Genomic DNA, 24,752 nt, shown 5'->3' with positions numbered 1-24,752 from the left:
AGTAGAAATCCGATCTATCTCAGTTTGAGGTACTCCTACCTTTAATAGGTCCACCCACATTTGTTTCCTAGAGATAACTAGCATGGTTTTCTCTTCACCTCCTGTCTTCTCTGACCTTATCTAATGCCCTGACAGATTTTGTTTTAGTCTCCTCTAGCGCCTCTAACTGGCTTAAAAGGGTAGTGGCTTTATGAATATTGCTGTTTAACCTCAAGTCTCCTGGCAAGGACAATAAAGCAGTCTTGAAATTAAGTGGCGCAGACATCATCAGCTTGGTGCGCAGAGTGAAGGGTTCCATATCTGGACCCATCAATTCTGGGAACTTATTTAATGCAGTTATACAGCCCATCTCTCATAACCTGGAAATACCATCTCCTATTGTTCTTCATGAGTAGGTATTTTCCAGGTCACTTGGACTAGCATATACTCTCTCACGAGATATAACAGTGAACAATTCACAGTAAACTCTCAAGTTTTTTGCATGGCCTGATGCAATTGTAGGTCACGGGTTAACACTCCCATAGCCACTGCTTCCTTGCTGGAGAAAAAACACAGTCCACCCCTTCATCCCACAAACGTAGGAGCCAACTCAATAGGGGTTCCCCGGACCTCTGTTTGTACTGTTTTGCCAGCTCATGGATTTCAGTTTCTTTAAACTCCCTTACTTCTTCAAATTCCCCATCTCTGGGGTTGCAGTAATGCACCTCCACATCTGCCATATCCTCTCTATCACGTTGCCTTTTCCTATGCTTAATAATGAGAGGTCTGGCACACTTTTTTTCCCACTAGACGGTCATCATCAGAAATATCAAATATTATCTCCTCGTCCTCACTTTAATTTGAAGAGAGCACACCCTCAAAATCCCAGTTTTGGGATGTGACAATGGCACGTACCCTGGCTTTACTAACAAGTGCACGGCCCTTCTTTTTCCTTAAGGCAATAATTGATTTGGTCATGAGGGCTGCACACCGCTCTTGCAAATCATTAGCCTGACTAGCAGTTGAAAGTACACACTCCAAAGCAACGTGTCTTTTAATGCCTTAATTTCTGCCTCTGCCTTCTCTCTTCTTTTGTGATTCAGTATAGAGAGCATGAAGAAAGTACTAACCTACTCTGGACACTGTCCGCTTCTCTGCTTTACTTAAATCAAATCCCTCAAGTCTAAAGTCTACAAAATGATCTGAGGCTGTATCACCCCAAGTCTTATTCTAAGGAAATGCATACTTCACAAATTCCTTAGCAAGCAGCATCTCCTCATTGTTTCTGGACCAGGCAAGGAGAGTGCATGTCACCTCCTGGTTACCAGAAACCTCTGCAGCCTTATTTTTCCTAAAAAGCCTACGCAACATTTTTCCTTAGCACAAACACAGAACACACCATGGAAAACAGGTCTGCTTCAGTTGAACTTTAGCACAAATCATGACAAGCCCCCAATTGTTGGTGTCTGGTAAAGGTTACTTTGTGTTATAAGAAAAGGAAGCTTAGACCTCTGTGGTATATTAATGCGCTTTTACTAAACAAAAATTCTGTACATACAAACAATTACAATTATAGGAATACAATACAAGACTGACAGATATACCTATAACAAGAAAAATGCTACCTACTTCCTAGCAAATCTATGTTCTGTATCAGGGGCGGACTGACAAAGCCTATGAAAAAGGTACCAGGGGCATCTCATGCGGCCCCCTACTGACCGAGTTTCCAAATGGTCAGTCCGCTCCTGTTCTGTATATAATAGTAAAATGTACTTAGCCCTAATCCTGTCAGCTTAACCTGTTGACTTTTTATTTTAAAAGTTTTGGGTAGCCAATCCCACCTGGGCGTATCCTTTTCTACCTTATTACACTGTCATCATATATTGGTGAAACACTCTTCAATTCACCTTCTAGAAGGCACTGTTGTATCATACATGCCTTAGGTCAGATATGTCAGAAGGTCAAGCTATTGTTAACTATTGATTATTTTGACGTATTCATTTCAGTTACATAATTTAATGTAGAACAATAGAAGAGCTCAACATACAATAGAGGGTCCAACATACAACATGTTTACCAGCGCCCTTCTTTTCCTTAATGAACACAGACAGTGATCCATACTGATCTCTTCTGTGTTCATTGATCACTGACACATAGTAAACTGTGTTTACTATGTGTCAGTTTATGAATGAATAGGACTCTATGCAGAGATCTCTATTTATTCATGTGCATTGCAGCTCAGGCTACAGAGTAAGACATGAACTGTATGCCTTTAGTCCGTTTCTCTGTCTCAAAAAGAGACATCAGGGGTCTGTTTAGAGCTCTGCTATCACACCAAAGCCCCTCCCCACAAAATTTTTTTTAAAAAATATTAAAAATAAAATTGTAAAAATAAATAAATAAACTTAACTCAACATAGTGAGCCCTGGTTCACACTAGCCCACCACTGCGGGCTGGTTGTAGATGGAGGAATCGCACTTGTTCCCATAGTCATAACCTCCTGCAGCCACATCGCATTTCTCTTGCCAGATGCAGGGGTTGCCATTAATTCTGATTGTGGGTGCGAGAAACCGCACAGAAACCGCATGGTGAAAAAAAACATGCAGTTTCCATGCGAATGCAGTTTGGAAAAAGGTGCATGCACCTTTTCCTTGTGGGACAGGCAACACAGCAGCCCATTCATTTTCCTCCAGCCTTGTTCACACAGGGCATACTACAGCGTACACCGCTGTGAGTCTGTGTTTACCTGCATGGGGATGCCTACAGTTGCAAGAAAAAGTATGTGAACCCCTTGGGATTACGTGGAGTTTTGCATGAATTGGGCATAAAATGTGCTCTGAACGTCATCTAAGTCACAACAATAGAAGAACACAGTCTGCTGAACATAATACTACACAAACATTAGATGTTGCCATGGTTTAATTGCACATAACATGTAAACATTCACAGTGCAGGGAGGAAAAAGTATGTGAGGCCCTAGCTTAATGACTTCTCCCAGAGCTAATTGGAGCCAGGAGTGAGCCAACCTTGACTCCAATCAGTGTGATGATATTGGATGTGTTGCTGACAGCTGTCCTGCCCTTAAAAAACACACACCTGTTTTGGGTTTACTGGTTTCAAGAAGCACTGTCTGATGTGAACCATGCCTCGCAGAAAAGAGCTCTCAGAAGACCTACGATTAAGAATTGTTGACTTGCATGAAGCTGGAAAGGGTTACAAAAGTATCTCCAAAAGCCTTGATGTTCATGTGTCCATGTGTAAGACAGACTATCTACAAATGGAGAAAGTTTAGCACTGTTGCTACTCTCCCTAGGCTTGGTCGTCCTGTAAAAATGACTGCAAGAGCACAGCACAGAATGCTGCAATTCATGCAAAACTCCACGTAATCCCAAGGTGTTCACATACTTTTTCTTGCAACTGTAGGTGTCCTGTGTATCCTCATCCATTGATGTCAATTGCGATACAGCAGCTGTACGGACACAGCTGCTGCTCCCAATTTGTGGATCCGTGTTCCTGGTCTCAACTGTCAGGGCCATACACCCAAACCCACAAGGATGTCAGGTTGGGAGCAGTAGCTGTGTCACTGCAGCCACTGCACCACAACTGACATGAATAGGACTGCCTACACAGAGATGTATGGAACACCTGGGCATCCCTGTGCAGGTAAACATGGCCCTCCATAGCATATGCTTTAGTGCACCCCATGTGAATGAAGCCTTAGTAGGAATTTAGCAGGAATTTTGTAAATTATGTTGTGATTTTAGTATATTTTTACTGAAAATAGTAATTTGATAAACATTTGTGCACCTATTGCAGAGCTTAAAAAAAATCAGTAGCACATTTTCTTTTCTACAGGTCAGGTGCTTTCAGAAAATAAATGATTTGGGGGGTCTCTTACAAATTTTGAAAGCTGTAAGAGAAAAATGGTAACTCCAGATTTTAGAGTTAATTGTGTTTATCTACAGTTTTGCGCACTTTCAGTTTTCACCATTTCGCAAACAGATGCAATTTAAAATGCACAAATTTTGGTTATTTATTAACTCAATGCAGTTTAGCTTTTATATTTAGTAGGAATTTAGCAGGAATTTTGTAAGTTTTGCTGTGTTTGTGTCCACGAACAAGTATTTTTGAGTATTTTTATCAAAACAACGTGTTTTGATAAACATTTGCACAAATATCATGGGGCCCAAAAAATCAGTAGCACCTTCTTTCTATTCTACTGGTTCTATGCTTTCAGAAAATGTATGGTTTAGGGGGTCTTTCACAAACTCTGAAAGCTGTAAGGGAAAATAAAAAAAGGAGAAATGGCAAAAATGATCTGGCCACCTGACTTTAAAAGTGGAGTGCAGGGCCTGACAGTGAAAGGGTTAAAAGGCCATCCTACCTTAAAGCTTGGCTTTCTTTCTGTCCAGTCCAATATGATTCTAACTGATCATAAGACCCCACCATAGTTCTATGATTTTAGCAACATACACACTATACTATATTACCTATATTACTTTCACTTATACACCTTTGTAAATGTGTGTTCAGATAAAAAATGGCAACTCAACTGAATGTACCATATTTGCTCTCCTTTAAAAAAAAAAAAAAAAATTACTGTTTTTGGAAATCAGTCCCATGTAAGTTAGAAAACTGTTCTTGTAACGTTTAGCATAGTCTACCCTGTATCCTGTTTTTCTTTCTGTAACTTCAGTCATATAAGTTACTTATGTGTAATACGTTGTCACCTATAAAATACTTTCAAGACTTCAGCATCAATATTTCCCTCCAACGTCATGTGCTTGCTATAAAAGATACATTTTGACTGGTTACACTAAACAGACTCTATGTTCAGAGTACACTATTATTTTGTAGCGCAGTGCAGAGGTCTATTTAACAGGTACTTCTGCGCAGGAAACTGTTGGCTGTGCATTTTTAGATGATTGGCCATTATGGACCAGAGTGCTAATTCTCCCTTCTTCCTATAGCACACCTGCCTGAAATACTTTTCTTATACTTTACACTAAATGAGAAAAACACAGCTGTGAGGTGAGCTCATTAGGATGTACTTTGTCAACAACTCAATCAAATTGCTGATTCGCTATAAATAATGGAAAGTTTGTTCTGTTAATTATTGATAGTCTCTTAATTATATTCTGCCTTTGCAAATTTAGTGTGTGTGTATAAAAATAATCTGTTCCAGGCATAATTACAAAACTGTGAAGGAAAAGTGATTAGGGAAAAACCTGTCTACAATTAGCAACGTAAAACAAATAACAGATCCGCACTGGGTTATTAGTGACACTTCATAAATAAGGCATTATGATCAACGTGCACTTATTGAAAATCTCCAGTAATCTGATTTCTACAGAGCATATCATTAGATGATTACTAGAGATGAATGAATAATAGTAAATTTGCTCTACTGACCCCATTATTCATTGTACTCTGCAAATATATAGTTCACCCAGTGTTATCGTGATTTTTGTAAAAAAAAAGGTGGTCCGAAGGACCACTTACCAGCTGCTGCAGTGGCAGCAGACCTCACAGTGTGACATCCAGCCTCACCAAGAAAGTATCACCCCATAAGCTCAAATGGTCTTAATAGCAGCAATTAATTTGTAACTGCCAGATTTCTGCCTGCAGGAGAGTGGTGGGGAATGGTTATGGGGTTGAGCAAACTTATCTAACTTTCCATTAAACCCCAGTTCTAGGGGAACCAGTCAGATTTGCTGTGAGTTCTTCAGCAAATTCATTATTTTATCCTTAGGAATTACAAGACTGAAAAATGCCACAAGGCTTTAGTAATATACAACCATATCGTAGCCTCCCTGGCGGTATTCCCAAGTGTAGCTCAGGGTAAAGTTTCAGTACCACAAGCGGTAACCCCGAGCTACACTCGGGCTTACCATGCGGCGCTGCTCCGGCATCTGTTCTTCACTTACCTTGTCCTGCGCTCCCGCGATGTCCCTCCTGCAGTGTCCCCGGCAATGTAATCTGGCGGATGCCGGCATCTGTCATCTGGGTTCCGTCCCCTGCGAGTGTCGGGACGTACGGGGGACGGAACGGCGGGAAATTTGAAAATGACAAAAAGTGACATTCACTAAAATCACTAAAATCGCATAGTAAAACATTACTGTATCAAACCATTTCACATACATTTTGTCCCGAGTGCTTTGTCCTGTGCCTTGACTGCATTTTTACTGTTCTTTCTGCCTGGAAACTGAGAAATGTCCATGGCGTCCAAAAAGCGTCCCTTTAGGTCAAAAGCAGTTTTAGACCAGCTAGAGAACAGCGATAGTAAATCAGAACCACTTGCAGAATTGAGTGATAATGAGTTGTGGGGAAATTCATCATCAGACACTGAAAATGATTTTGCGGCTTTGCTCAGTGATGTGCGAACTTGGCGCTATATTTAAAATTTCAATGTTTTTGGTTTGATTATTATTGATTAATTTATTATTATTATATTATTATTTTTTATGATTATTTATTAAATTATAATTTATGATTTTGTGTTTCAAATTTTAACATCCTACCCGGGATGTTTACTAGACTCTGCAATATGAAACGCCAAATTTTCATGCAAAATAATGGTACCGCTTTCAGCACAAAAAATCTGAAATAATCATACCGCCAGGGAGGTTAACTCCCTGGCGGTATTCCCAAGTGTAGCTCAGGGTTAAGTTTCAGTACCAAAAGCGGTAACCCCGAGCAACACTTGGGATTACCCTGCAGTGTTGTTGTGGGATCCCTCCAGCACTTACCTTGTCCTGCGCTCCCGCGATGTCCCCCCTGCAGCGTCCCTGTCCATGTCCTCCAGCTGATGCCAGCATCCGTCTTCCGGGTTCCTTTCCCTGCGAGAGTCGGGATGTATGGGGTACGGAACCGGCGGGAAATTCAAAAATGTAAAAATGTGACAATCACTCAATACACTAAAATCTGATAGTATTACATTATTGTATCAAACCATTTCACATACATTTTGTCCCTAGTGCTTTGTCCTGTGCCCTGCCTGCATTTTTACTGTTCTTTCTGCCTGGAAACTGAGAAACGTCCATGGCATCCAAAAAGCGTCCATTTAGGTCAAAAGCGGTTTTAGACCAGCTAGAGAACAGCGATAGTAAATCAGAACCACTTGCAGAATTGAGTGATAATGATTTGTGGGGAAATTCGTCATCAGACACTGAAAACGCTTGTGCGACTGAGCTCAGTGATGTGCGAACTTGGCGCTATATTTCAAATTTCAGTGTTTTTGGTTTGATTACATTATTGAATTAAATTTATTATTATATTATTATTTTTTATGATTATTTATTATATTATAATTTATGATTTCGTGTTTTTCAAGTTTTATCATACCCGGGATGTTTACTAGACTCTTGTTCGGACAGATTTCAGTGAGTTGTTCCTAAGAATTACAGGCCTACAATAAAAAAAACAACATATTTCCATGCAAAAAAAATGTACCACTTTGAGCACAGAAATACTTACATAATCAGACCGCTAGGGAGGTTAATTCTACCTTGGGAAGAAGTCTAGTCTATAAGCACAACTGGCATCTGAGATAACTCTCAGGCATGCAAAGTACTTGCACTTTTTTAGTATAGCTAGTTTGCTCGCTTTAGTACTTTATAAGTTCCCATTGATTTTTTTCAGTATTGTGTATCATGATTTGCAGCAAAAGGGGTTGCTAAGAGGTCAGTTAGAAGTTTTTGGTCTAGCAGCTGATAAATGTTTAAAGTACATCTAAACACATGAATTCAAATGTAATATACTGCATATTTTCAATCCTTAGATGTTATGGCTTAGATATTTTATTTTTTCAGGCTTTTTTCCCATATGTTCACCTGATTCTGCCAGTGATGTCCTTCCTGTCCAAAGTTGACAATGCTCACTTATTGTGCTGTATTTATGAAGGAGCAGTGTTGCCACCGTGAGGCTCCTGGTTTGGACTCCAGAATGCCCCCTCCTCATTTCTATAACAAAGGGAAAGATGTTATGCTGCTCACAGAGGAGAACTGGGTTGGGCTGTGGGCTGGTACCGGTACTTGAGAATTCAGTGCAGTATAGGTAGAATTCACAGGTATTAAAAGTCTTTAACCAGCACTCAATTGTCCCCAATCAGTTGCTAGACCGCACAATAATGCCACTTGCTGAATTTCAGTATGTAGATTAAAAAAAGTCCAGTGCTTAAATATTTGCAGCTGTTTCTGCAATCAATAACAGGTAAGTATATCCAGTGGGTTCAATCTCAAAGATTCTTACCAATTTTTCCAACCCATACACCTATCAATGGGTCTAATAAAGCTTTGTTTTCACTCCAACGTCCCAATGTCTTTCTTAAAAATCTTAACAAATTCTCCAGTGTATCCCCACAAAAGTAAAACTCATATAGTGCAATATCTCACATGCATGCATACCATCATGCATGTGTAACCACCAGTAATCAATGATTTCATGGTTCCCCTTTTGTCTAAATCCTTACCAAACAGAAAAAAGCATCATGTCCATCAATCCAAATCTCCTTCTTCTCCCATGGACCACCACTTGTATTTAAATACTCTTCACACTCAGTGTCACAGTAAAAAGGAACATTCAATAGTGCAGTATATTCAAAACTCCACTGTTATTCAAATATTTAATATATTGTGTAAAAAATGTGAACAGTGAGAGCAAAAGAGTAAAAGAACATCTAGCACAATTTGGGAAATCCTCTGCTTTCACTGTACAAACACATAAACAACGGTGCAGCGCTAATACAAATGACAAAAGTAAGAACATTATGCACTCTCATGCAGTATATGAAGTGGATGGATACATTCTTAGGAGTCATTTCTATTCAATGTTGGCTTGCTTCTTGCTTCTGGTGAGTGCATAGTGATGGAGGATTATCGCAGAAGTCACAGAAGTCACTTTACATTACTGATCACTACTGGTTCACACAATACGTTGGACATTTTTTATTTCTGGTTATCACTGGCACACAGATTATTTTTGAGACACTGCAATATTGTATGATAGTGAATATTATTCACATATTTGCTGTTTGAATTTTGCAATATGTTGGACATTTCATCTCTGGTCATTATTTATACATAGATTCATTTTGGGACACTGTAATACTGCATAATAGTGTATAACGTTCACACTTTTGTCATTTGTATTAGCGCTGCACCATTGTTTATGTGTTTAATATATTGTGCTCACACTTTCTTGTACACATAAAAGAGTCAAACGTGACCCTCCACAGTGCTCATTCCCCCATACGCCAAACGCCTTACTCCCAGCAACACCTGTGACACAGAATAAATCAACAAACAAGAGATCCCTGTGCTCAAATCCATACAGCTAGTGCATGCATTTATCCATCAGGTGCTAAAGGGGTGTAACCACATTAACTCTAGAAATTCTGAAGGACCCTCTGCACACTGGTATATACCCTTTCAAGCAAACTATGCAATAAATAGGGATATTTGGTTCACACATATTGCAATACATCTTTAAGCTGGCCAACTGCGTCAAAGTAATCCCTCTATGGCCAGTCCCACTCTGCCCTGCCTACACAAGTGCTACTGTGGACACAATGCCAGCATAGGGGAAAAGACACAATGGGGAGAGCTACAAGGTTCAGGTCTGGCTACTGACCCAACAATACAACAAACAAGAGATCCCTGTGCTCAAATCCATACAGCTAGTGCATGCATTTATCCATCAGGTGCTAAAGGGGTGTAACCACATTAACTCTAGAAATTCTGAAGGACCCTCTGCACACTGGTATATACCCTTTCAAGCAAACTATGCAACAAATAGGGATATTTGGTTCACACATATTGCAATACATCTTTAAGCTGGCCAACTGCGTCAAAGTAATCCCTCTATGGCCAGTCCCACTCTGCCCTGCCTACACAAGTGCTACTGTGGACACAATGCCAGCAGTTGGCCAGCTTAAACATGTATTGCAATATGTGTGAACCAAATATCCCTATTTGTTGCATAGTTTGCTTGAAAGGGTATATACCAGTGTGCAGAGGGTCCTTCAGAATTTCTACAGAATAAATCAAGACCAAAGTAAGGTGCTTCAACTCGTTCTGACAGTTCCTAGACTAGGGCTTATACATCACTGTGCCAGACTAGCAGTCTCCATCTGCTTATGTATGGACATCCAAACTACAGGTGAAAGTAAAAATGTTTTTCTTCTTTATTAGTTACAAGGAGTAAAATGTTCTATAGGACAACCAACATTGTTGCGTTTCAGAACTTATTCATACATAGTTACATATGAACTGACAAGACAATTATATATTGGCAAGTCAGCCCTACAAACCCCCCTGTAATAGAGAAAATGATTGCACCTGTCAGATGCATAATACCAGAAAGGGGGATAGACTACTAATCACTATTATATGAATCAAAACACAAAACTCACAAAGCAAAAAAACAAAACAAACTTCACACTAATAAAGATAACAACTTTTTAACTGAGAGAGCATGCAGAACCAGAGAAGGAAAATGATAATAAAGGCAGAGGATTTAACCTAGGTGCAGGTCCAGGTCCCACCTAAGATTTAGTCCCTGGGGTGACCTGGTCTGCATCCTATGTATCCATCATGCTTCCTTCTGTGATAATGTGTGGCATCTATCTCTTTCCCTGGGAAATGCAAGCACTCTATCTATTCTGCAAAATATAAAAGGTATGGTGTCACCCCTGTGAATGTCTTTAAAATGTCATGAGACATTTAATATCTGCTTTGCTTGAAAGTTACCAGAGTCACAGAAATGTTCTCCAATGCAGGTCTTGAGAGAGTGTATCGTGTACCCCACATACTGTAAACTGCAAGTCGTACAGCAGATGAGATAAACTACATACAGTGGGGCAAAAAAGTATTTAGTCAGCCACCAATTGTGCACGTTCTCCCACTTAAAAAGATGAGAGAGGCCTGTAATTGGCATCATAGGTAGACGTCAACTATGAGAGACAAAATGAGAAAAAAAATCCAGACAATCACATTGGCTGATTTGGAAAGAATTTATTTGCAAATTATGGTGCAAAATAAGTATTTGGTCAATATCAAAAGTTCATCTCAATACTTTGTTATATATCCTTTGTTGGCAATGACAGAGGTCAAACGTTTCCTGTAAGTCTTCACAAGTTTGGCACACACTGTTGCTGGTATGTTGGCCCATTCCTCCATGCAGATCTCCTCTAGAGCAGTGATGTTTTGGGGCTGTCGCTGGGCAACACGGACTTTCAACTCCCTCCAAAGGTTTTCTATGGAGTTGAGATCTGGAGACTGGCTAGGCCACTCCAGGACCTTGAAATGCTTCTTACGAAAGCCACTCCTTTGTTGCCAGGGCGGTATGTTTGGGATCATTGTCATGTTGGAAGACCCAGACACGTTTCATCTTCAATGCCCTTGCTGATGGAAGGAGGTTTGCACTCAAAATCCCACGATACATGGCCCCATTCATTCTGTCCTGTACATGGATCAGTCATCCTGGTCCCTTTGCGGAGAAACAGCCCCAAAGCATGATGTTGCCACCCCCATGCTTCACAGTAGGTATGGTGTTCTTTGGATGCAACTCAGCATTCTCTCTCCTCCAAACACGACGAGTTGTGTTTCTACCAAACAGTTCTATTTTGGTTTCATCTGACCATATGACATTCTCCCAGTCCTCTTCTGGATCATCCAAATGCTCTCTAGCAAACTTCAGACTGGCCCGGACATGTACTGGCTTAAGCAGGGGGACACGTCTGGCACTGCAGGATCTGAGTCCCTGGCGGAATAGTGTGTTACTGATGGTAGCCTTTGTTACGTTGGTCCCAGCTCTCTGCAGGTCATTCACTAGGTCCCCCCGTGTGGTCCTGGGATTTTTGCTCACCGTTCTTGTGATCATTTTGACCCCACGGGGTGAGATCTTGCGTGGAGCCCCAGATCGAGGGAGATTATCAGTGGTCTTGTATGTCTTCCATTTTCTATTTATTGATCCCACAGTTGATTTGTTCACACCAAGCTGCTTGCCTATTGCAGATTCAGTCTTCCCAGCCTGGTGCAGGTCTACAATTTTGTTTCTGGTGTCCTTCGACAGCTCTTTGGTCTTCACCATAGTGGAGTTTGGAGAGTGACTGTTTGAGGTTGTGGACAGGTGTCTTTTATACTGATAACAAGTTCAAACAGGTGCCATTGATACAGGTAGTGAGTGCAGGACAGAGGAGCCTCTTCAAGAAGAAGGTACAGGTCTGTGAGAGCCAGAAATCTTGCTTGTTTGTAGGTGACCAAATACTTATTTTCCACCATAATTTGCAAATAAATTCTTTCCAAATCAGCCAATGTGATTGTCTGGATTTTTTTTCTCATTTTGTCTTTCATAGTTGAGGTCCACCTATGATGCCAATTACAGGCCTCTCTCATCTTTTTAAGTGGGAGAACTTGCACAATTGGTGGCTGACTAAATACTTTTTTGCCCCACTGTAGGTGATACCACAATTAATATAATGCTTGATTTGAAAGTTTTCACCCATAACAAAAGAGTCAAAAGTCTTTGTGCACAGATTCAAACAGCAATAGTTACATGTATTAACTCCATAGGCATATGAACCAGTGCACGACAACCAAGTGGAGGATTTTTCTATTGAACTAAACAAGATCGGGGAGAGGAGTAAGCCCAAAGTGGGCAATCTGCGACTAGAAAATCTACAACCTTGTTCTAGTATAGTGTGTAAGTATTAATCTGTGTACAATATTTGTAGATTTCTTTTTATGATGTTAACTATATGGTAATACTCTTTAGAAAATGTGGTAACCAATGTAACTTTGGTTGCATATAAAGTGGTGTTACCCGCACATGAAAGTTTTTACTTTCACCTTGTTGCCAATTTCTCGTGGTTTGGATGCCTATGACACAGGGTTCGGTGATTTTGCTTACACCAAGCTGCTCAGCATCCACTTGCCCCACCAGCATACAAATCCTCAAATCCCCATAAGTAATTTGCAGGCAGGACATACAATGAGAAAAGAAACTAATAGTGCAGAAAATCCCACTAAAATTGCATTTAGTATATTGATAATGCTCAAATTGGTAGGCTGTATGTCATTTCCAATAACCAAGATGGCATCACAGGAACTTTTGGTTCCAGATGACGTCACTTCCTGACGTGTTTCTTCTGAATGACTTTCTCAAAGGTTTTTTCTTTTGGGGATACACTGGAGAGATTGTGAATAGGTTTAAGGAAAACATGGAGATGTTGGAGTGAAAAGAAGGCTTTATTAGACCAAATGATTGGTGTATAAGTCAGAAAAACTGGTTAGAATCTTTGAACTTGAACCCACTGAATATACTTATCTGTAATTGATTGAAGAGACAGCTGCATATATATAAGCACAGAATTCACAGGTAGTTAGGAGTTCACTAGATTCTTGGTAAGATCAACAGCTTTGTTAGAAGTGGTTATTAAAATAAATAGAGGAAGGTAGTGGCAGGTTTATAGTACTAAGACTATGCTAGGAGACAAAACCTTTTCATAACATAGTAGTTAGCAGTAGAAATATTCTGTTTTCCTTTCCTTCATAAAATGATAATGTAAATTCAATTTCCAGGCAAAAGTTTTTCCATTTTGGAAAGAGAAGAGATAGAACATCTGTTGGGGTTTTTTTTTAATATATACAGAGACTGTAACAAAATCATACACTTCAATCTCATTTAATGCTTTTTTATTTGGTGATTTACCGAAGTTCATAGTTATCTAAGTAAATGAACAATTGAATAGGTTAAAGAATTGTCTGTGTCCCTGTTTGGAAAATTGGAAGATTTTTCCTCCCTTCCTGTCTTGATGAGTATCTAAAAGAACAGTTAGTGAGGGTAAATCTCTCTGGCTGATACACAAAAAGCAATAATCATTTATTGTTGTAATGTGTTAAACTAAGGTTGAAACCTGTCAGCTTTTTATATTACTGTGTTTTCATTGGGGAACTTTCCCTGATTTTATTGTCTGGAAGAACAGTGGCAGAACAGGAAATAAGAGGAAATGTACCCACCAAAGACATCGAAATGAAAACAAGGAGATTGGCAAAGAGCTAGAACCACTGTTATCTGATATATACAGTACTGTGTAAACGTTTTAGGCAGGTGTGAAAAAAGCATTAAAGTCCCAATGGGAAAACAAACAGCATGGATTAGCAAAATTTTGGGATGTAACAGCCTCCTACTCTATATTGTATAGATATTTTTCTTTTGGTTTGAATACAGGCAGGTACTTATCCATCATGCCATACCATTTGGGACGTGTGTGACTGAAAGGGTTAATAGTCAACTAACCTTTGCTTTGTGCTTGCTAACCAACTTTTATTTTTATAAACAGAATATTTTCTGGGGACTGGAATGTTGTTATCTATAAGTGTCCTCGGCCATGAAGTTTTGCAGAACTTATAATTTTGTTTGATATATATTTATAATGTATTCTGATTGGTGTTTTATGGATACCGCCCGAAGTATTCAGAGTTATCTCTGTATTTAAACTCAAACAATATTAAAAGACTTTGAATTCTGCATTTCACACCTTACTGTCTCAGTTGCATTATTCCCAAAGTACGTTGCATCTGTCATAATTGGATGGAGGGTGACGGCATGAAATTGAGTTGTCCTAACAGAACTGGTGTCAGAAGTGTGGAATAGGTCCGGCCATCGGAGGTAAGTGAGCACTTTTTGTCTTAATTTACCCCGGTTGGCTCCTATCTCGAAAAAGCTTCTGTGCTGAGGTATCAAGAGCAGTTGTCTGCTGGAGCTTTGAGAGCTTGTGGGATTGAAAACCTAGGTTGATTTATAAAAAAATTGTTTATGTACCTCCCTGCAATCATACAAAATAGTGTGTTAAGTTGCTTATATATGCTTGCAACTAGAGAAACTGTTAAGTAGATGTATTATAAGTCTCTGGATGACTAAAGGACGCACCATCTGCTCAGTGAGGGTTCTTCCTGATGACCTGGGACAGGTGAAAGCTTGGTGGCAGTCTGAAAGAGTCAGAATAGGGGTGTATTTGTAAGTGATTTTAAGCCTTGAAGCGCTTGTGCAGTTGAGAAGAATTTTGTCGGAGCTCTATGTGAATTCAGTACAGCTTCACCCTGCACAAAGAGTAATCTCCGGGACAGAAACAGATAGGCCAGCTCGCATAACCTTACTTCTTTGCTTTAAGTGACAAAGGGAAACTCCCAAGGTAGTACCCAGGTCCTCCTAAGCCAAAGTGTAAAGTATTCAGAGAAAGGAAATTGTTAAAAAAATGAAATAAAGAATAGGAATCAGCTCTAGAAAAACCCAAGCCACCAGTTAATGAGACGTGTAAAGAATATGTTGCCAGAGTGTCACCTTGGGATTATTATTATATTAACCCATGGCTGGACAACTTGGTGACATGGACTGAAACTTTGGGTAGTGCCAGTCCTTTTCCCAGGGATGGAGACAATGATGATTTTCATACGGACATGATAAAGGGTCTATGTTTGAGGGTACTTTTACAGTACTGTGATGATCTCTTGGTGTGCAGCCTGAGCAGAGAGGCATGTAGGCAGGATAGGTTGTCTCTATTAGCTTATTTTGGTGATAAAGGACAAAAGGTGGTGAGGTATAAGATCCAATTTTGCAAAGAATTTGTTGAATATTTGGGTTTCACTCTGACAAAAGGTATGCGCACTGTAAGTCACTGATCCAAGTCCAAGACATTCTTGGGTCTGCCCTGCTAATTGACTAAGAAGGATATGTTGTCCTTTCTTAGGAGCGAGTAACGGTTTCTAATGGTAACTTTATTGAGTCACCGGTAGTCTACACAGGGCCTGAGTGAGTGGTCCTTCTTTTCCATAAAGAAAATTCCGGCCCCAGCAGGAGAAGAAGAAGGATGAATGAATCCCCTCTCAAGACTTTCATCAATGTAAACCCATAGGGCCTCAAGCTCGATTTCAGATAATGGAAAGATCCACCCAAAGGGAATCTCTGCTCTGGGAAGAAGCTCAATAGGGCAGTCATATGGCCAGTGAGGTGGTAGAGTGTCAGCCTTCCTTTTGTCAAACATATCCAAGTATTCATGATAGGCTAGGGGCACAATCTGACTGGTATTGGATACTGTTTGAATGGTCAGGCAACTGGGTGAGTCTGTGAGTTCTGGGATGAAGCAATGTTGTAAGCAGTAGGTAGAGGAAAAAGAGATTTTTCCCGAAGGCCAGTCCACTTGTGGAATATGGGCCTAAAGCCATGGGATCCCGAGGATGATAGGAAATAGGGGAGAACATAAGATGTCAAAACAAAGGAATTCTTGATGGTCTGAGTCTGTGGATGTCAATGTAGGAATAGTTTCCTGTGTTACAGGTACTGATCAAGGAATGGTCCCATCAGCTAGATGGACTGCAAGTCTCTGTTAATTTTTCCTCAATGGTACCTGAAAATCTTTTGCCAGGTTGATGACTAAGAAACTGTGTGCTTCAGAATCAATGTTTGCTTGGAGTTTGACCTCCCATCCCACCACCTGCAATGAGATGGGTAAAACAAGGTGAGCTGGGATTGATCCAGAAATTTGGGCATAGACAGCACGTGGAGACTTACTGGGTCTCACAGGGCAGTTGCGTAAGAAGTGTCTGGAACCCCCACAGTAGAGACACAGGTTGGACTGTCTTTGACGCATCCTTTCATCTGGGTGCAAGGAGGAGCGTACTAGGCCAATTTGCATAGGTTCAACTTCAGTGGCAGCAGCAGGTGGAGTAGCAGGCAAAGGAGCAGGGAAGGAAGGTACCTTGGGTAGCATCCAGGATGGTCGGTAGGAGCTAGATTTTTCCAACTGTCATTCCCGTAGGCGACAGTCAAGCTGGATGGCCAACTGGATGAGGCCTTCAAGGGAAGCAGGAGCCTCAACTCTGGCCAGATAATCTTTAAATCCTTCAAACAGGCCAATCTGATACTGATAATTGAGGGCAGCCTCATTCCAATCTGTGTCTGCTGACCATTTGTGAAATTCCACTGTATAATCTTCCACCGGGTGACGACCTTGTTGGAGGGAGTTAAGGGCAGCTTCCACTGTTGTCATGCTTTGTGGGTCATCATAGGGCTGAGACATGGTTTCAAAGAATATTAGCAACGAAGTTTAGAACAGGATTCTTCTGTTCCAGGAAATGATGTGCCCAGGACTGAGGTTCATCGGAAAGTAGTGAAATAATATAATTGACATGCATTCTTGAAAGCTCTGAACTTTCGTCGGGCCCCTGAAAAGCATTCAGGAACTGGTACTCTTGGCTCTGGAGGTGGTATCATCACCGTGAGAGCAACTGCGGGGCATTCTTGAACTGAAGTGGTAGATGCAGCAGATGCAATGGGCGGGTTTTGGTCAACAGGAGCAGAGGAGGTAGCAAAATTCTGCAGTCAACCTTCCAGCTGGAAATAGCCCTCTTGTAAATTCTTGACTGCTTGTGTGAGGGCTTCAAACTGTTTGCACAGAGCCTCTATTGGGGAGACACCTCTCTCAGCCTCTGACAATATGATTGAAATATGCTGTCACTACCTGACCGAAGGCTGAGGTGATGAGAGGGCTCTCCTTACGGCTAAGTGCAATGCACCCCTGAGGGTAGTAACAGAAGGTGCAGTGCCCAAAGAAGCATGGGTTGTCAAAGATATAGATGCCTGGTGATACCCGATGAGACGACACCCATGGGTGGACCGGAAACAGGAGTGGGTTCTCCAGAGTACTGGTGGATCCAGGTGGATGGGTGAAGCAGGAAGCAAAGCCAGAAGCCAGAAGCCAGACCCGGGGTCAAACACAGAGCATTAATCAGGAGTAAAGATAGGAGTGAAGTCAGGAGCAGGCCGGGGTCATGCACAGATCACCAATCAGGAATAGCCAGGAGCAGATCCGAGGAACATATAAAACCTTGAATAGGTAGACACTAAACCAATCGTGCACAGAAATTTAAACTATAAAAGCAGACCATCTCTCTACATCTTATAATAGATACCATTAACAAATCAAATGCGATAATATATAATTCCTATGGCATCTAGCCAATAGCATACATACAACATTTATAGATGTGATAATAGAACAATTATGATATATGTAGTGACAGTCCCATAGAAATATGTTGCTGTGAACCAAAAAGGTGTATGCTTCCACCATGTGCAGATGAAATAAGTGAATTTCCCACTCGCCAAAGGTAATTTACAACAATTAAGGTGGTCAAACAGCGCATTTGTTATATTGGAATGGAAGACCAGCAGCGGGCTCTCTTGGTATATCCATTAAGGTTGTCAGCACATCTTAAGTGTTGCCCCAGTAGAATATTCACAGGATTTCAAAATGTAGCAGTAATAACAGAGTTCTATGCACCAGGCTCGCTTCACCATGAAGGTAATATTCCACAAGGCTCAAATGAATCAAATGAATTGAGTATTCTAAGTGTAGTAGAATTTTTTGCATGAACAAAGAACACATGACTATCAACTCAGATGTATAGGTGCCCAAAAGACCGGCACCAGTTTGTGTAGCCTGTAATGTCCAAAAAGTGACTGGCGTGCACTTCAAGCCTTTCCATCGCTGGGTCGGATGTGACGTCACAGGAACCTGGAAGTGACGGGATCATGCTTCTACGTACATTTCGCCTGGCGGTGTCTTCAGGGTCAATTAACATTGGTGTGTGAAATTCACTTATTTCGTCTGCACGTGGTGGCAGCATATACCTATTTGGTTCACAGCAATGTATTTCTATGGGACTGTCACTATATATATCATGATTGTTCTATTATCACATCCAGTATACGGTATACATGTTGTATGTATGCTATTGGCTGGATGCCATAGGAATGATGTATTATCACATTTGATTTGTAAATGGTATCGTTTATAAGATGTAGAGATATGGTCTGCTTTTGTAGTTTCAATTTTTGTGCACGGTTGGTTTAGCGCCTACCTATTCAATGTTTTAAATGTTTTAAGTGTGTTTCACTTTATAGGGGCAACTGTCAACCCACATAGCCGGCAAACTGCGAGTGTTAATCTTTTACTATTTTTTTCTTTATTGTTTGATTAGGTATACAGACAAATAGGCACCACAATATTTTCTAATACTACAGATCCAAGGAACAAGCTGAGTTTGAGAGCCAGGAGAGGAGCCAAAGTAGGTCAGGGTCAAGCCAGGTAGGAAACAGATAATCAGCAGGATAATACACAGAGGAACACAGGAACAGGAGGCTGACGATAATCCAGCAATAATTGTGAGGGGCTGCAGTCCATATAAAGGCCACTGGGCACCAGCAATTATCGCGCCCTTTGTGTGCCGATGAGCCGTCACGCACATGGATGCACGATTGCGTGCTGTGTGCCTATGCACACATTTTTTAACAAAGTAGCGTGGCCATATTGGGCATTGGTGCATTTGCCAGGGCTTCCTCGTTTCCTTCCCTGACAATATGCTCACACCTTAAGAGTTCCCTTCACTAGAACTAAGGATCCAAGCCTAGCCCTGAAAAACAACCCCACACCATAATCTTCCCTCCGCTAAACTTTACACTTGGCACAATGCAGTCAGGCAAGTACCATTCTCCTGGCAACCTCCAAACCCAGACATGTCCATCAGATTGCCAGACAGAGAAGCGTGATTCCTTACTCCACAGAACCAGAAGTAAGCCTGATTTTGTACTCTCCAGCTTTAGTAAACAACCCCCACACTGTTATTGGGTTATATTACTGTTCTATTTGTTTTAATTAATCACTTTCCTCCAGGGCTTTATTTTCTACTTTATTAAAGCCCATGGAAACCCACAAGGTGTCAGTGAGTTTTGGGTGGGTCATTGTTGGAGCAGGACAGAGAAACACGATCAACACATTGGCTCCTTTTGGGAGTGAGCCCTACACTGAAAACAAATGAAATAAAACCAGAAATGTCTCATAGATTTGACATGATTCATATGTCGTATTGCTTGATGTTAGCATCAGTCGCTGTTGCAATATATTTCCTTATGTCTTTGCTGCCTTATCTTGCTTTCAAAATGTTCTTTTCTGAAGAAGAATGTTAAAATGTTAGTTTACTGCCCTTGTCATTTTAGAAACCTTTCTTTACCTGTTCCATTAAGCCACACTTGCAGTTGCAGCCTTTGAAGTAATCACTGTAATCTTGATATACAAAGATCTCCAGAAATGTTGTTTATCTCCTTGACCAAGATTTGTAACTTATTTATTCAAATATTTTTTTTAGCTTCTGTGGCAGTGCTGATAATTCAAAGATCGGACATCGAGTACAGCACCTGAGAGTAATTTCACAGTTTGACAGATAAATATCACTTTTATTGCCTAAATATTGAAGTTTATCTTCTGTCAGAGAGATTAACAACTGACTGCCACAGTGAGGAAAGATGCTTTAATATTATGAATTTGGGTAAATATTTTATCTTCTCTTTCTGTACCATATTTATGGTTTTGTCCTTTTTATAACTATAAAGTAAAAATACATCTCTGAACAACCATAAACACTTGTTTATGAAAATGATGCCAGTACAATCATAGTTAATACATATAAATAACTAAATAATTTTCAGTCATTTTTGCTTTTATTAAACTCCTGACGTGTATGTGACCTACTGTATATTACATCTGTGAATGGATAAGGGAAGAACAACTGCAGCCATGATCTTGTATTTTTTTTTTTAGCTAGCAATCGGCACCCCATCACTTTTACAGCAGTCAGAAGGGAAGCCTCCCTCCCATAACCATAAGAGGTTGTGTCAGCTGTGCACTGGACAGATGGGGGAACATCCATTTCCCGTTCTAATCTGTGACTAAAAAAACTGGAAGTGACCAGCATTTCAGCCCTTCTATTGCTCTTGGGCCACTCTAGATCTCCAAATCCCTTTGATTTTGCTGCTGTTAGCTGCCTTCCTGTTAGAGGGTGGCTATATCCATTTTAAATGGTTACACTGTATGTAGGAATGTAGCCACCTTCTCTTGCTTGCTCCTGAGATGGACTAAGGACAATGGAATGTGCACAGAGCAGTGCTCATGACTGCAACTGACATGCACTGTTCATTTTAAACAAATGAAAGTAGGGAGAAAAGGTGTCACAGTCAGGGGTCAAGCTCAGAGGCCAGTAGCTAGAACAGTAGAGAGACTCCCACTGACCAGCAAGATAGGTATACAAGAATGTCACCTTGGCAGATGACACAGGCTCACCCAAGGTGCAGAGTCTAAGCACTAACCAGTGTTCACCAGAGCTTCTGATGGGGGAGATTTTTCTGCGTGTTAATACCAGTTCACGGTCCTCAGGAATGCCCCACCAAGAGGTGAGCAAGTCAGGGTCCAATAGCATATATAGCAGACAGGGATCAAGCAAAAGCGTACTCTTTAAACAAACCAAAGTTTGATAATATATGGTTGCGGGTTGGAATCAAGCAGAAGCATAGTCGAGGAACAAGCCAAAGGTCGGTAATGAGTGGTAGCAAAGATACGGATGGTAGCAAGAGTGACAAGAGCAAGATGTTGACTGTAGAGAGTACAATAATCCGGAAAACAGGAAGTGCAAAGGCATGGCTCAAATTGGAAGTTTAGTTTTAGGAAGGAGAGGTTAACAGTTTTTCTGGGAAGACATCAGGGGTCTTATAGTGGCTTGATAAAAGTATGTAGGGTATTTTTTTTTATCCTTTTGTACTGCAAATATCTGACAGTCAGTTACTGTTTGTAAAGTTGTCAAGTTGTGTGTTGTCATAATTCATGACAAAAGGAATGGCTGCTAATAGGTACATGCTGATTTGTTGGTGAAACTAGAAAACTCTTCTCAAAGTTTTGTTGTCCATTGGCATGCAGACTATGGAAAGGGATGAATATAATGCTTTGATGGTCCATTGCACCCAGAAGAATTGATCTTAAAGGATGCAAATATTGTCATGGGTGATTAACAAATCACAATATGCTACATTGCTAGCTTACATGGCGGTTTAGAAACACTTTTAACTGAAGCCTTGCAGAAAGGGTGGAAGAATAATTTCTGGGATCTAGAAGTTGTTCTGTTTATAGAATTTTTGAAACATGAAACTACAATTGCACATTTTTGCTATGAACAATTGATCCTGCAATTTTGTGAAGCTAAGCACAACAGGTAAGTTGAGATGAAGAGCTCTGTTCCAATAAAATGTTGCTGGATGCAATCAAGAAAACAAAGTTCAAAATTTTGAAATATCAACCTATTGAGGCCTCATGCACTCAGGGCATTTTTGCAGCCACTTTTAGGAGTGTGAGGTGTTTTTTTACTGCTTCCAAATGGCTCTCCATGTTATCCTATGTGACTTTTAGAAGCTTTTACTAGCAGTAGCTTTTACCAGCAGGAAAAAAAACCCAGGCCAGTGGATCCAGGAGCAGCAGTGTTTTGGCAGAAAAAAATGCTTGACGCGTGTAAACACGTCTAAAAGTACCTCAGCGCATGTTAAAGCATTAATTAATTTCAGTGGCCAGAATAAATTATTATTCTGGCCAGCAGGGGCGGATTGACCATTTGGAAACTTGGGCATTGCCCGAGGGCCCGGGGGCAGTAGGGGGCCCCATAAGATGCCCCTGGTACCTTTTTCATAGGCTTTTTTGAGTATGGGCAAGGACACAGGGGCCCCATTATCCCCTATTGCCCAGGGGGCCCCATGAGTTGACAGTCCGCCCCTGCTGGCCAGTGAAATGAATTAACGCCCAAGCACTTGAAGCTTGTAAACACGGCTAAATGCTTTGACAAGCGTCAGGTGTTTGCTCTGCCAAAACGCTTCTGCCAAGAAGAGGAGCATTTTTAAAACATCCTCTGTGCATGAGGCCTTATTTGTTCAACCTTCTGAAGGAAGTGCAACAGGAAAAGGTACTTTTTGATGACTGTGCAAGTGATGTTTGCTATCAAAGTACAGCAGGTGTACCAAGATAAAAAGATTCTTTTTAAATAGCATCTGTGCCCTGGAGCATACATGGGGCAAACTTTAAAGTCCAAGGGTACTATGTGAGAATCTACAGTAGGTTAGTTATTTGCTTTTGCCCCTTATGTGTATATGGCATAAGTATGATTTAAAAATAAACACTAATCTCTTTCTGTAAATTTTCTGGGATATTTAGGGCCACTGTACTGCTTCTGAATACAAACCAACTGTACAGTCTGAGCAAAATATAGACTGGTCTTAACCACTTGCCCTCCAGAGGATTTACCCCCCTTCCTGACCAGGCCATTTTTGCGATATCGCTCTATGTTACTTTAACTGACAATTGCGCAGTCATGCAACATTGTACATAAATGAAATGTATGTCCTTTTTTCCTCACATATAGAGATTTCTTTTGGTGGATTGCCTGTGCGTTTTTTTTTATTTTTTGTGCTATAAACAAAAAAAGACAGACAATATGGAAAAAAAACCCCAATATTTTTGACATTTTGCTATTAAACATGTCCAGTAAAAAAATTTTTAAAAATCAAACTTTTAGGCCAAAATGTATTCTGCTACATGTCTTTGCTAAAAAAAAATCCTCATACATGTACATTAATTGGTTAACGTGAAATGTCTAGCTTTTACAAATGGCGGTATATATACTGGAATTTTTTTTTTACTAGTAATTGTGGTGATCAGCAACTTATAGCGGGACTGCAGTGGGCATTCTGACACTGGGGGGGAACTGACTTTGTGTCACTAACATCCCCAGTGACACCAATACAGTGAGCAGTGTTAATAAGCACTGACACTGTACTAATGGCACTGGGCAGGAAGAGGTTAACATCTGGGGTGATCAAAGGGTTAATTGTGTGCTGCCATACAAAGCAGTGTGCAGGAGCTGACAGGGGAGAGATCTGTATTTTTTACACACAGGTCTCTCCTCCGTCAGAAATCCACGAAGATCTTCTAAAGCTCAAAATTAAACAAGTAATATGAAAATATCAAGTGAACATAACCAGATTTAGGAATACTGATGATGTTTTGACTGCATATCCACTTTTTCTTCAACTATTTCCCTTTTCTTGAGGTTTTAAATTAGACTGGAGAGCAGGGGTTGGCTAATTTCAAATGACACTTTTCCAGATCAGGTGGAGCTAGTACTGAAAGAAGGAATAATAGATCTGATTCATTTGTTCAGAGTGTAAAAGTCAGGCAAAATATAAGCCTTCATTTCTTACATAATAAGACCAATGCTTGTTTGTTGCCTAATTTAGACTGACCATGTACTTTAAATTTTTTTAAAATATGTAATTTACTATATCTAGAATGTACCAGTAGCATAAATTGTAAAAACAGAACAGTGACACACTTTGTATTAATTATTCATAAACAGACATTGGGCTCAACTGATATGTATGTGCAAACCATGTGATCTCTTAATTGCCTAATAAGTTATCCCATAGTCACTATTACCATTCTGATGTAAAACTAGTAGCCCTATGGTCATAGTATATATTCACAGAAATATCAGAGATGAAAAACTTGGAAGAGGTTTCTTGGATCCTTGCCTGATCTTGCTGGGCTCCTGCCCATATGTATATGAAATATATGAAGAACTTTCACATATACTGTAGCTTTCAGTGATTGGGTTATGTTGCAATGTTTCTAAGGGTAAAAAACCTTTTGTTTTTTTTGTTAATGGATTTTTGAGGGCTTAAATACCCTCTCAGGTTCACTTTCAGGAGAGATTTCCATTTACTGTATATCCTGTCCCAGAGGCACAATAGAGTGTGAAGAAAACACCTCAAAGTAAGAGAAAATCCCCTCTAGAACAGTTACCACACAATCCAGAAATTAAAAAAAAAGTTTTGGGTTTAGATAT

General features: G+C 40.4%; 1 protein-coding gene across 1 annotated transcript in view; it reads left to right on the top strand.

Moving 5' to 3' along the window:
• Positions 1 to 18,334: 18,334 nt before the first annotated feature.
• Positions 18,335 to 24,752, top strand: part of LOC149451107 (uncharacterized) — a 51,154-nt gene continuing 44,736 nt past the window's right edge. The window contains exons 1-3 of the mRNA XM_089691037.1: positions 18,335 to 18,340; positions 19,020 to 19,126; positions 21,903 to 22,076. Of these exons, the coding sequence (XP_089547163.1) occupies positions 18,335 to 18,340; positions 19,020 to 19,126; positions 21,903 to 22,076 (287 nt within the window). The remainder of the gene's footprint in view (positions 18,341 to 19,019; positions 19,127 to 21,902; positions 22,077 to 24,752) is intronic.

This window comes from Staurois parvus, unplaced genomic scaffold (genome assembly GCF_062004578.1).
Source record: "Staurois parvus isolate SC_StPar_1 unplaced genomic scaffold, SC_StPar_1.0 ptg000549l, whole genome shotgun sequence".
In the NCBI taxonomy this organism is placed as follows: Eukaryota; Metazoa; Chordata; class Amphibia; order Anura; family Ranidae; genus Staurois; species Staurois parvus.
The sequence above is the reverse complement of the archived record's forward strand: the minus strand, read 5'-3'. Positions and strand labels throughout refer to the sequence as shown.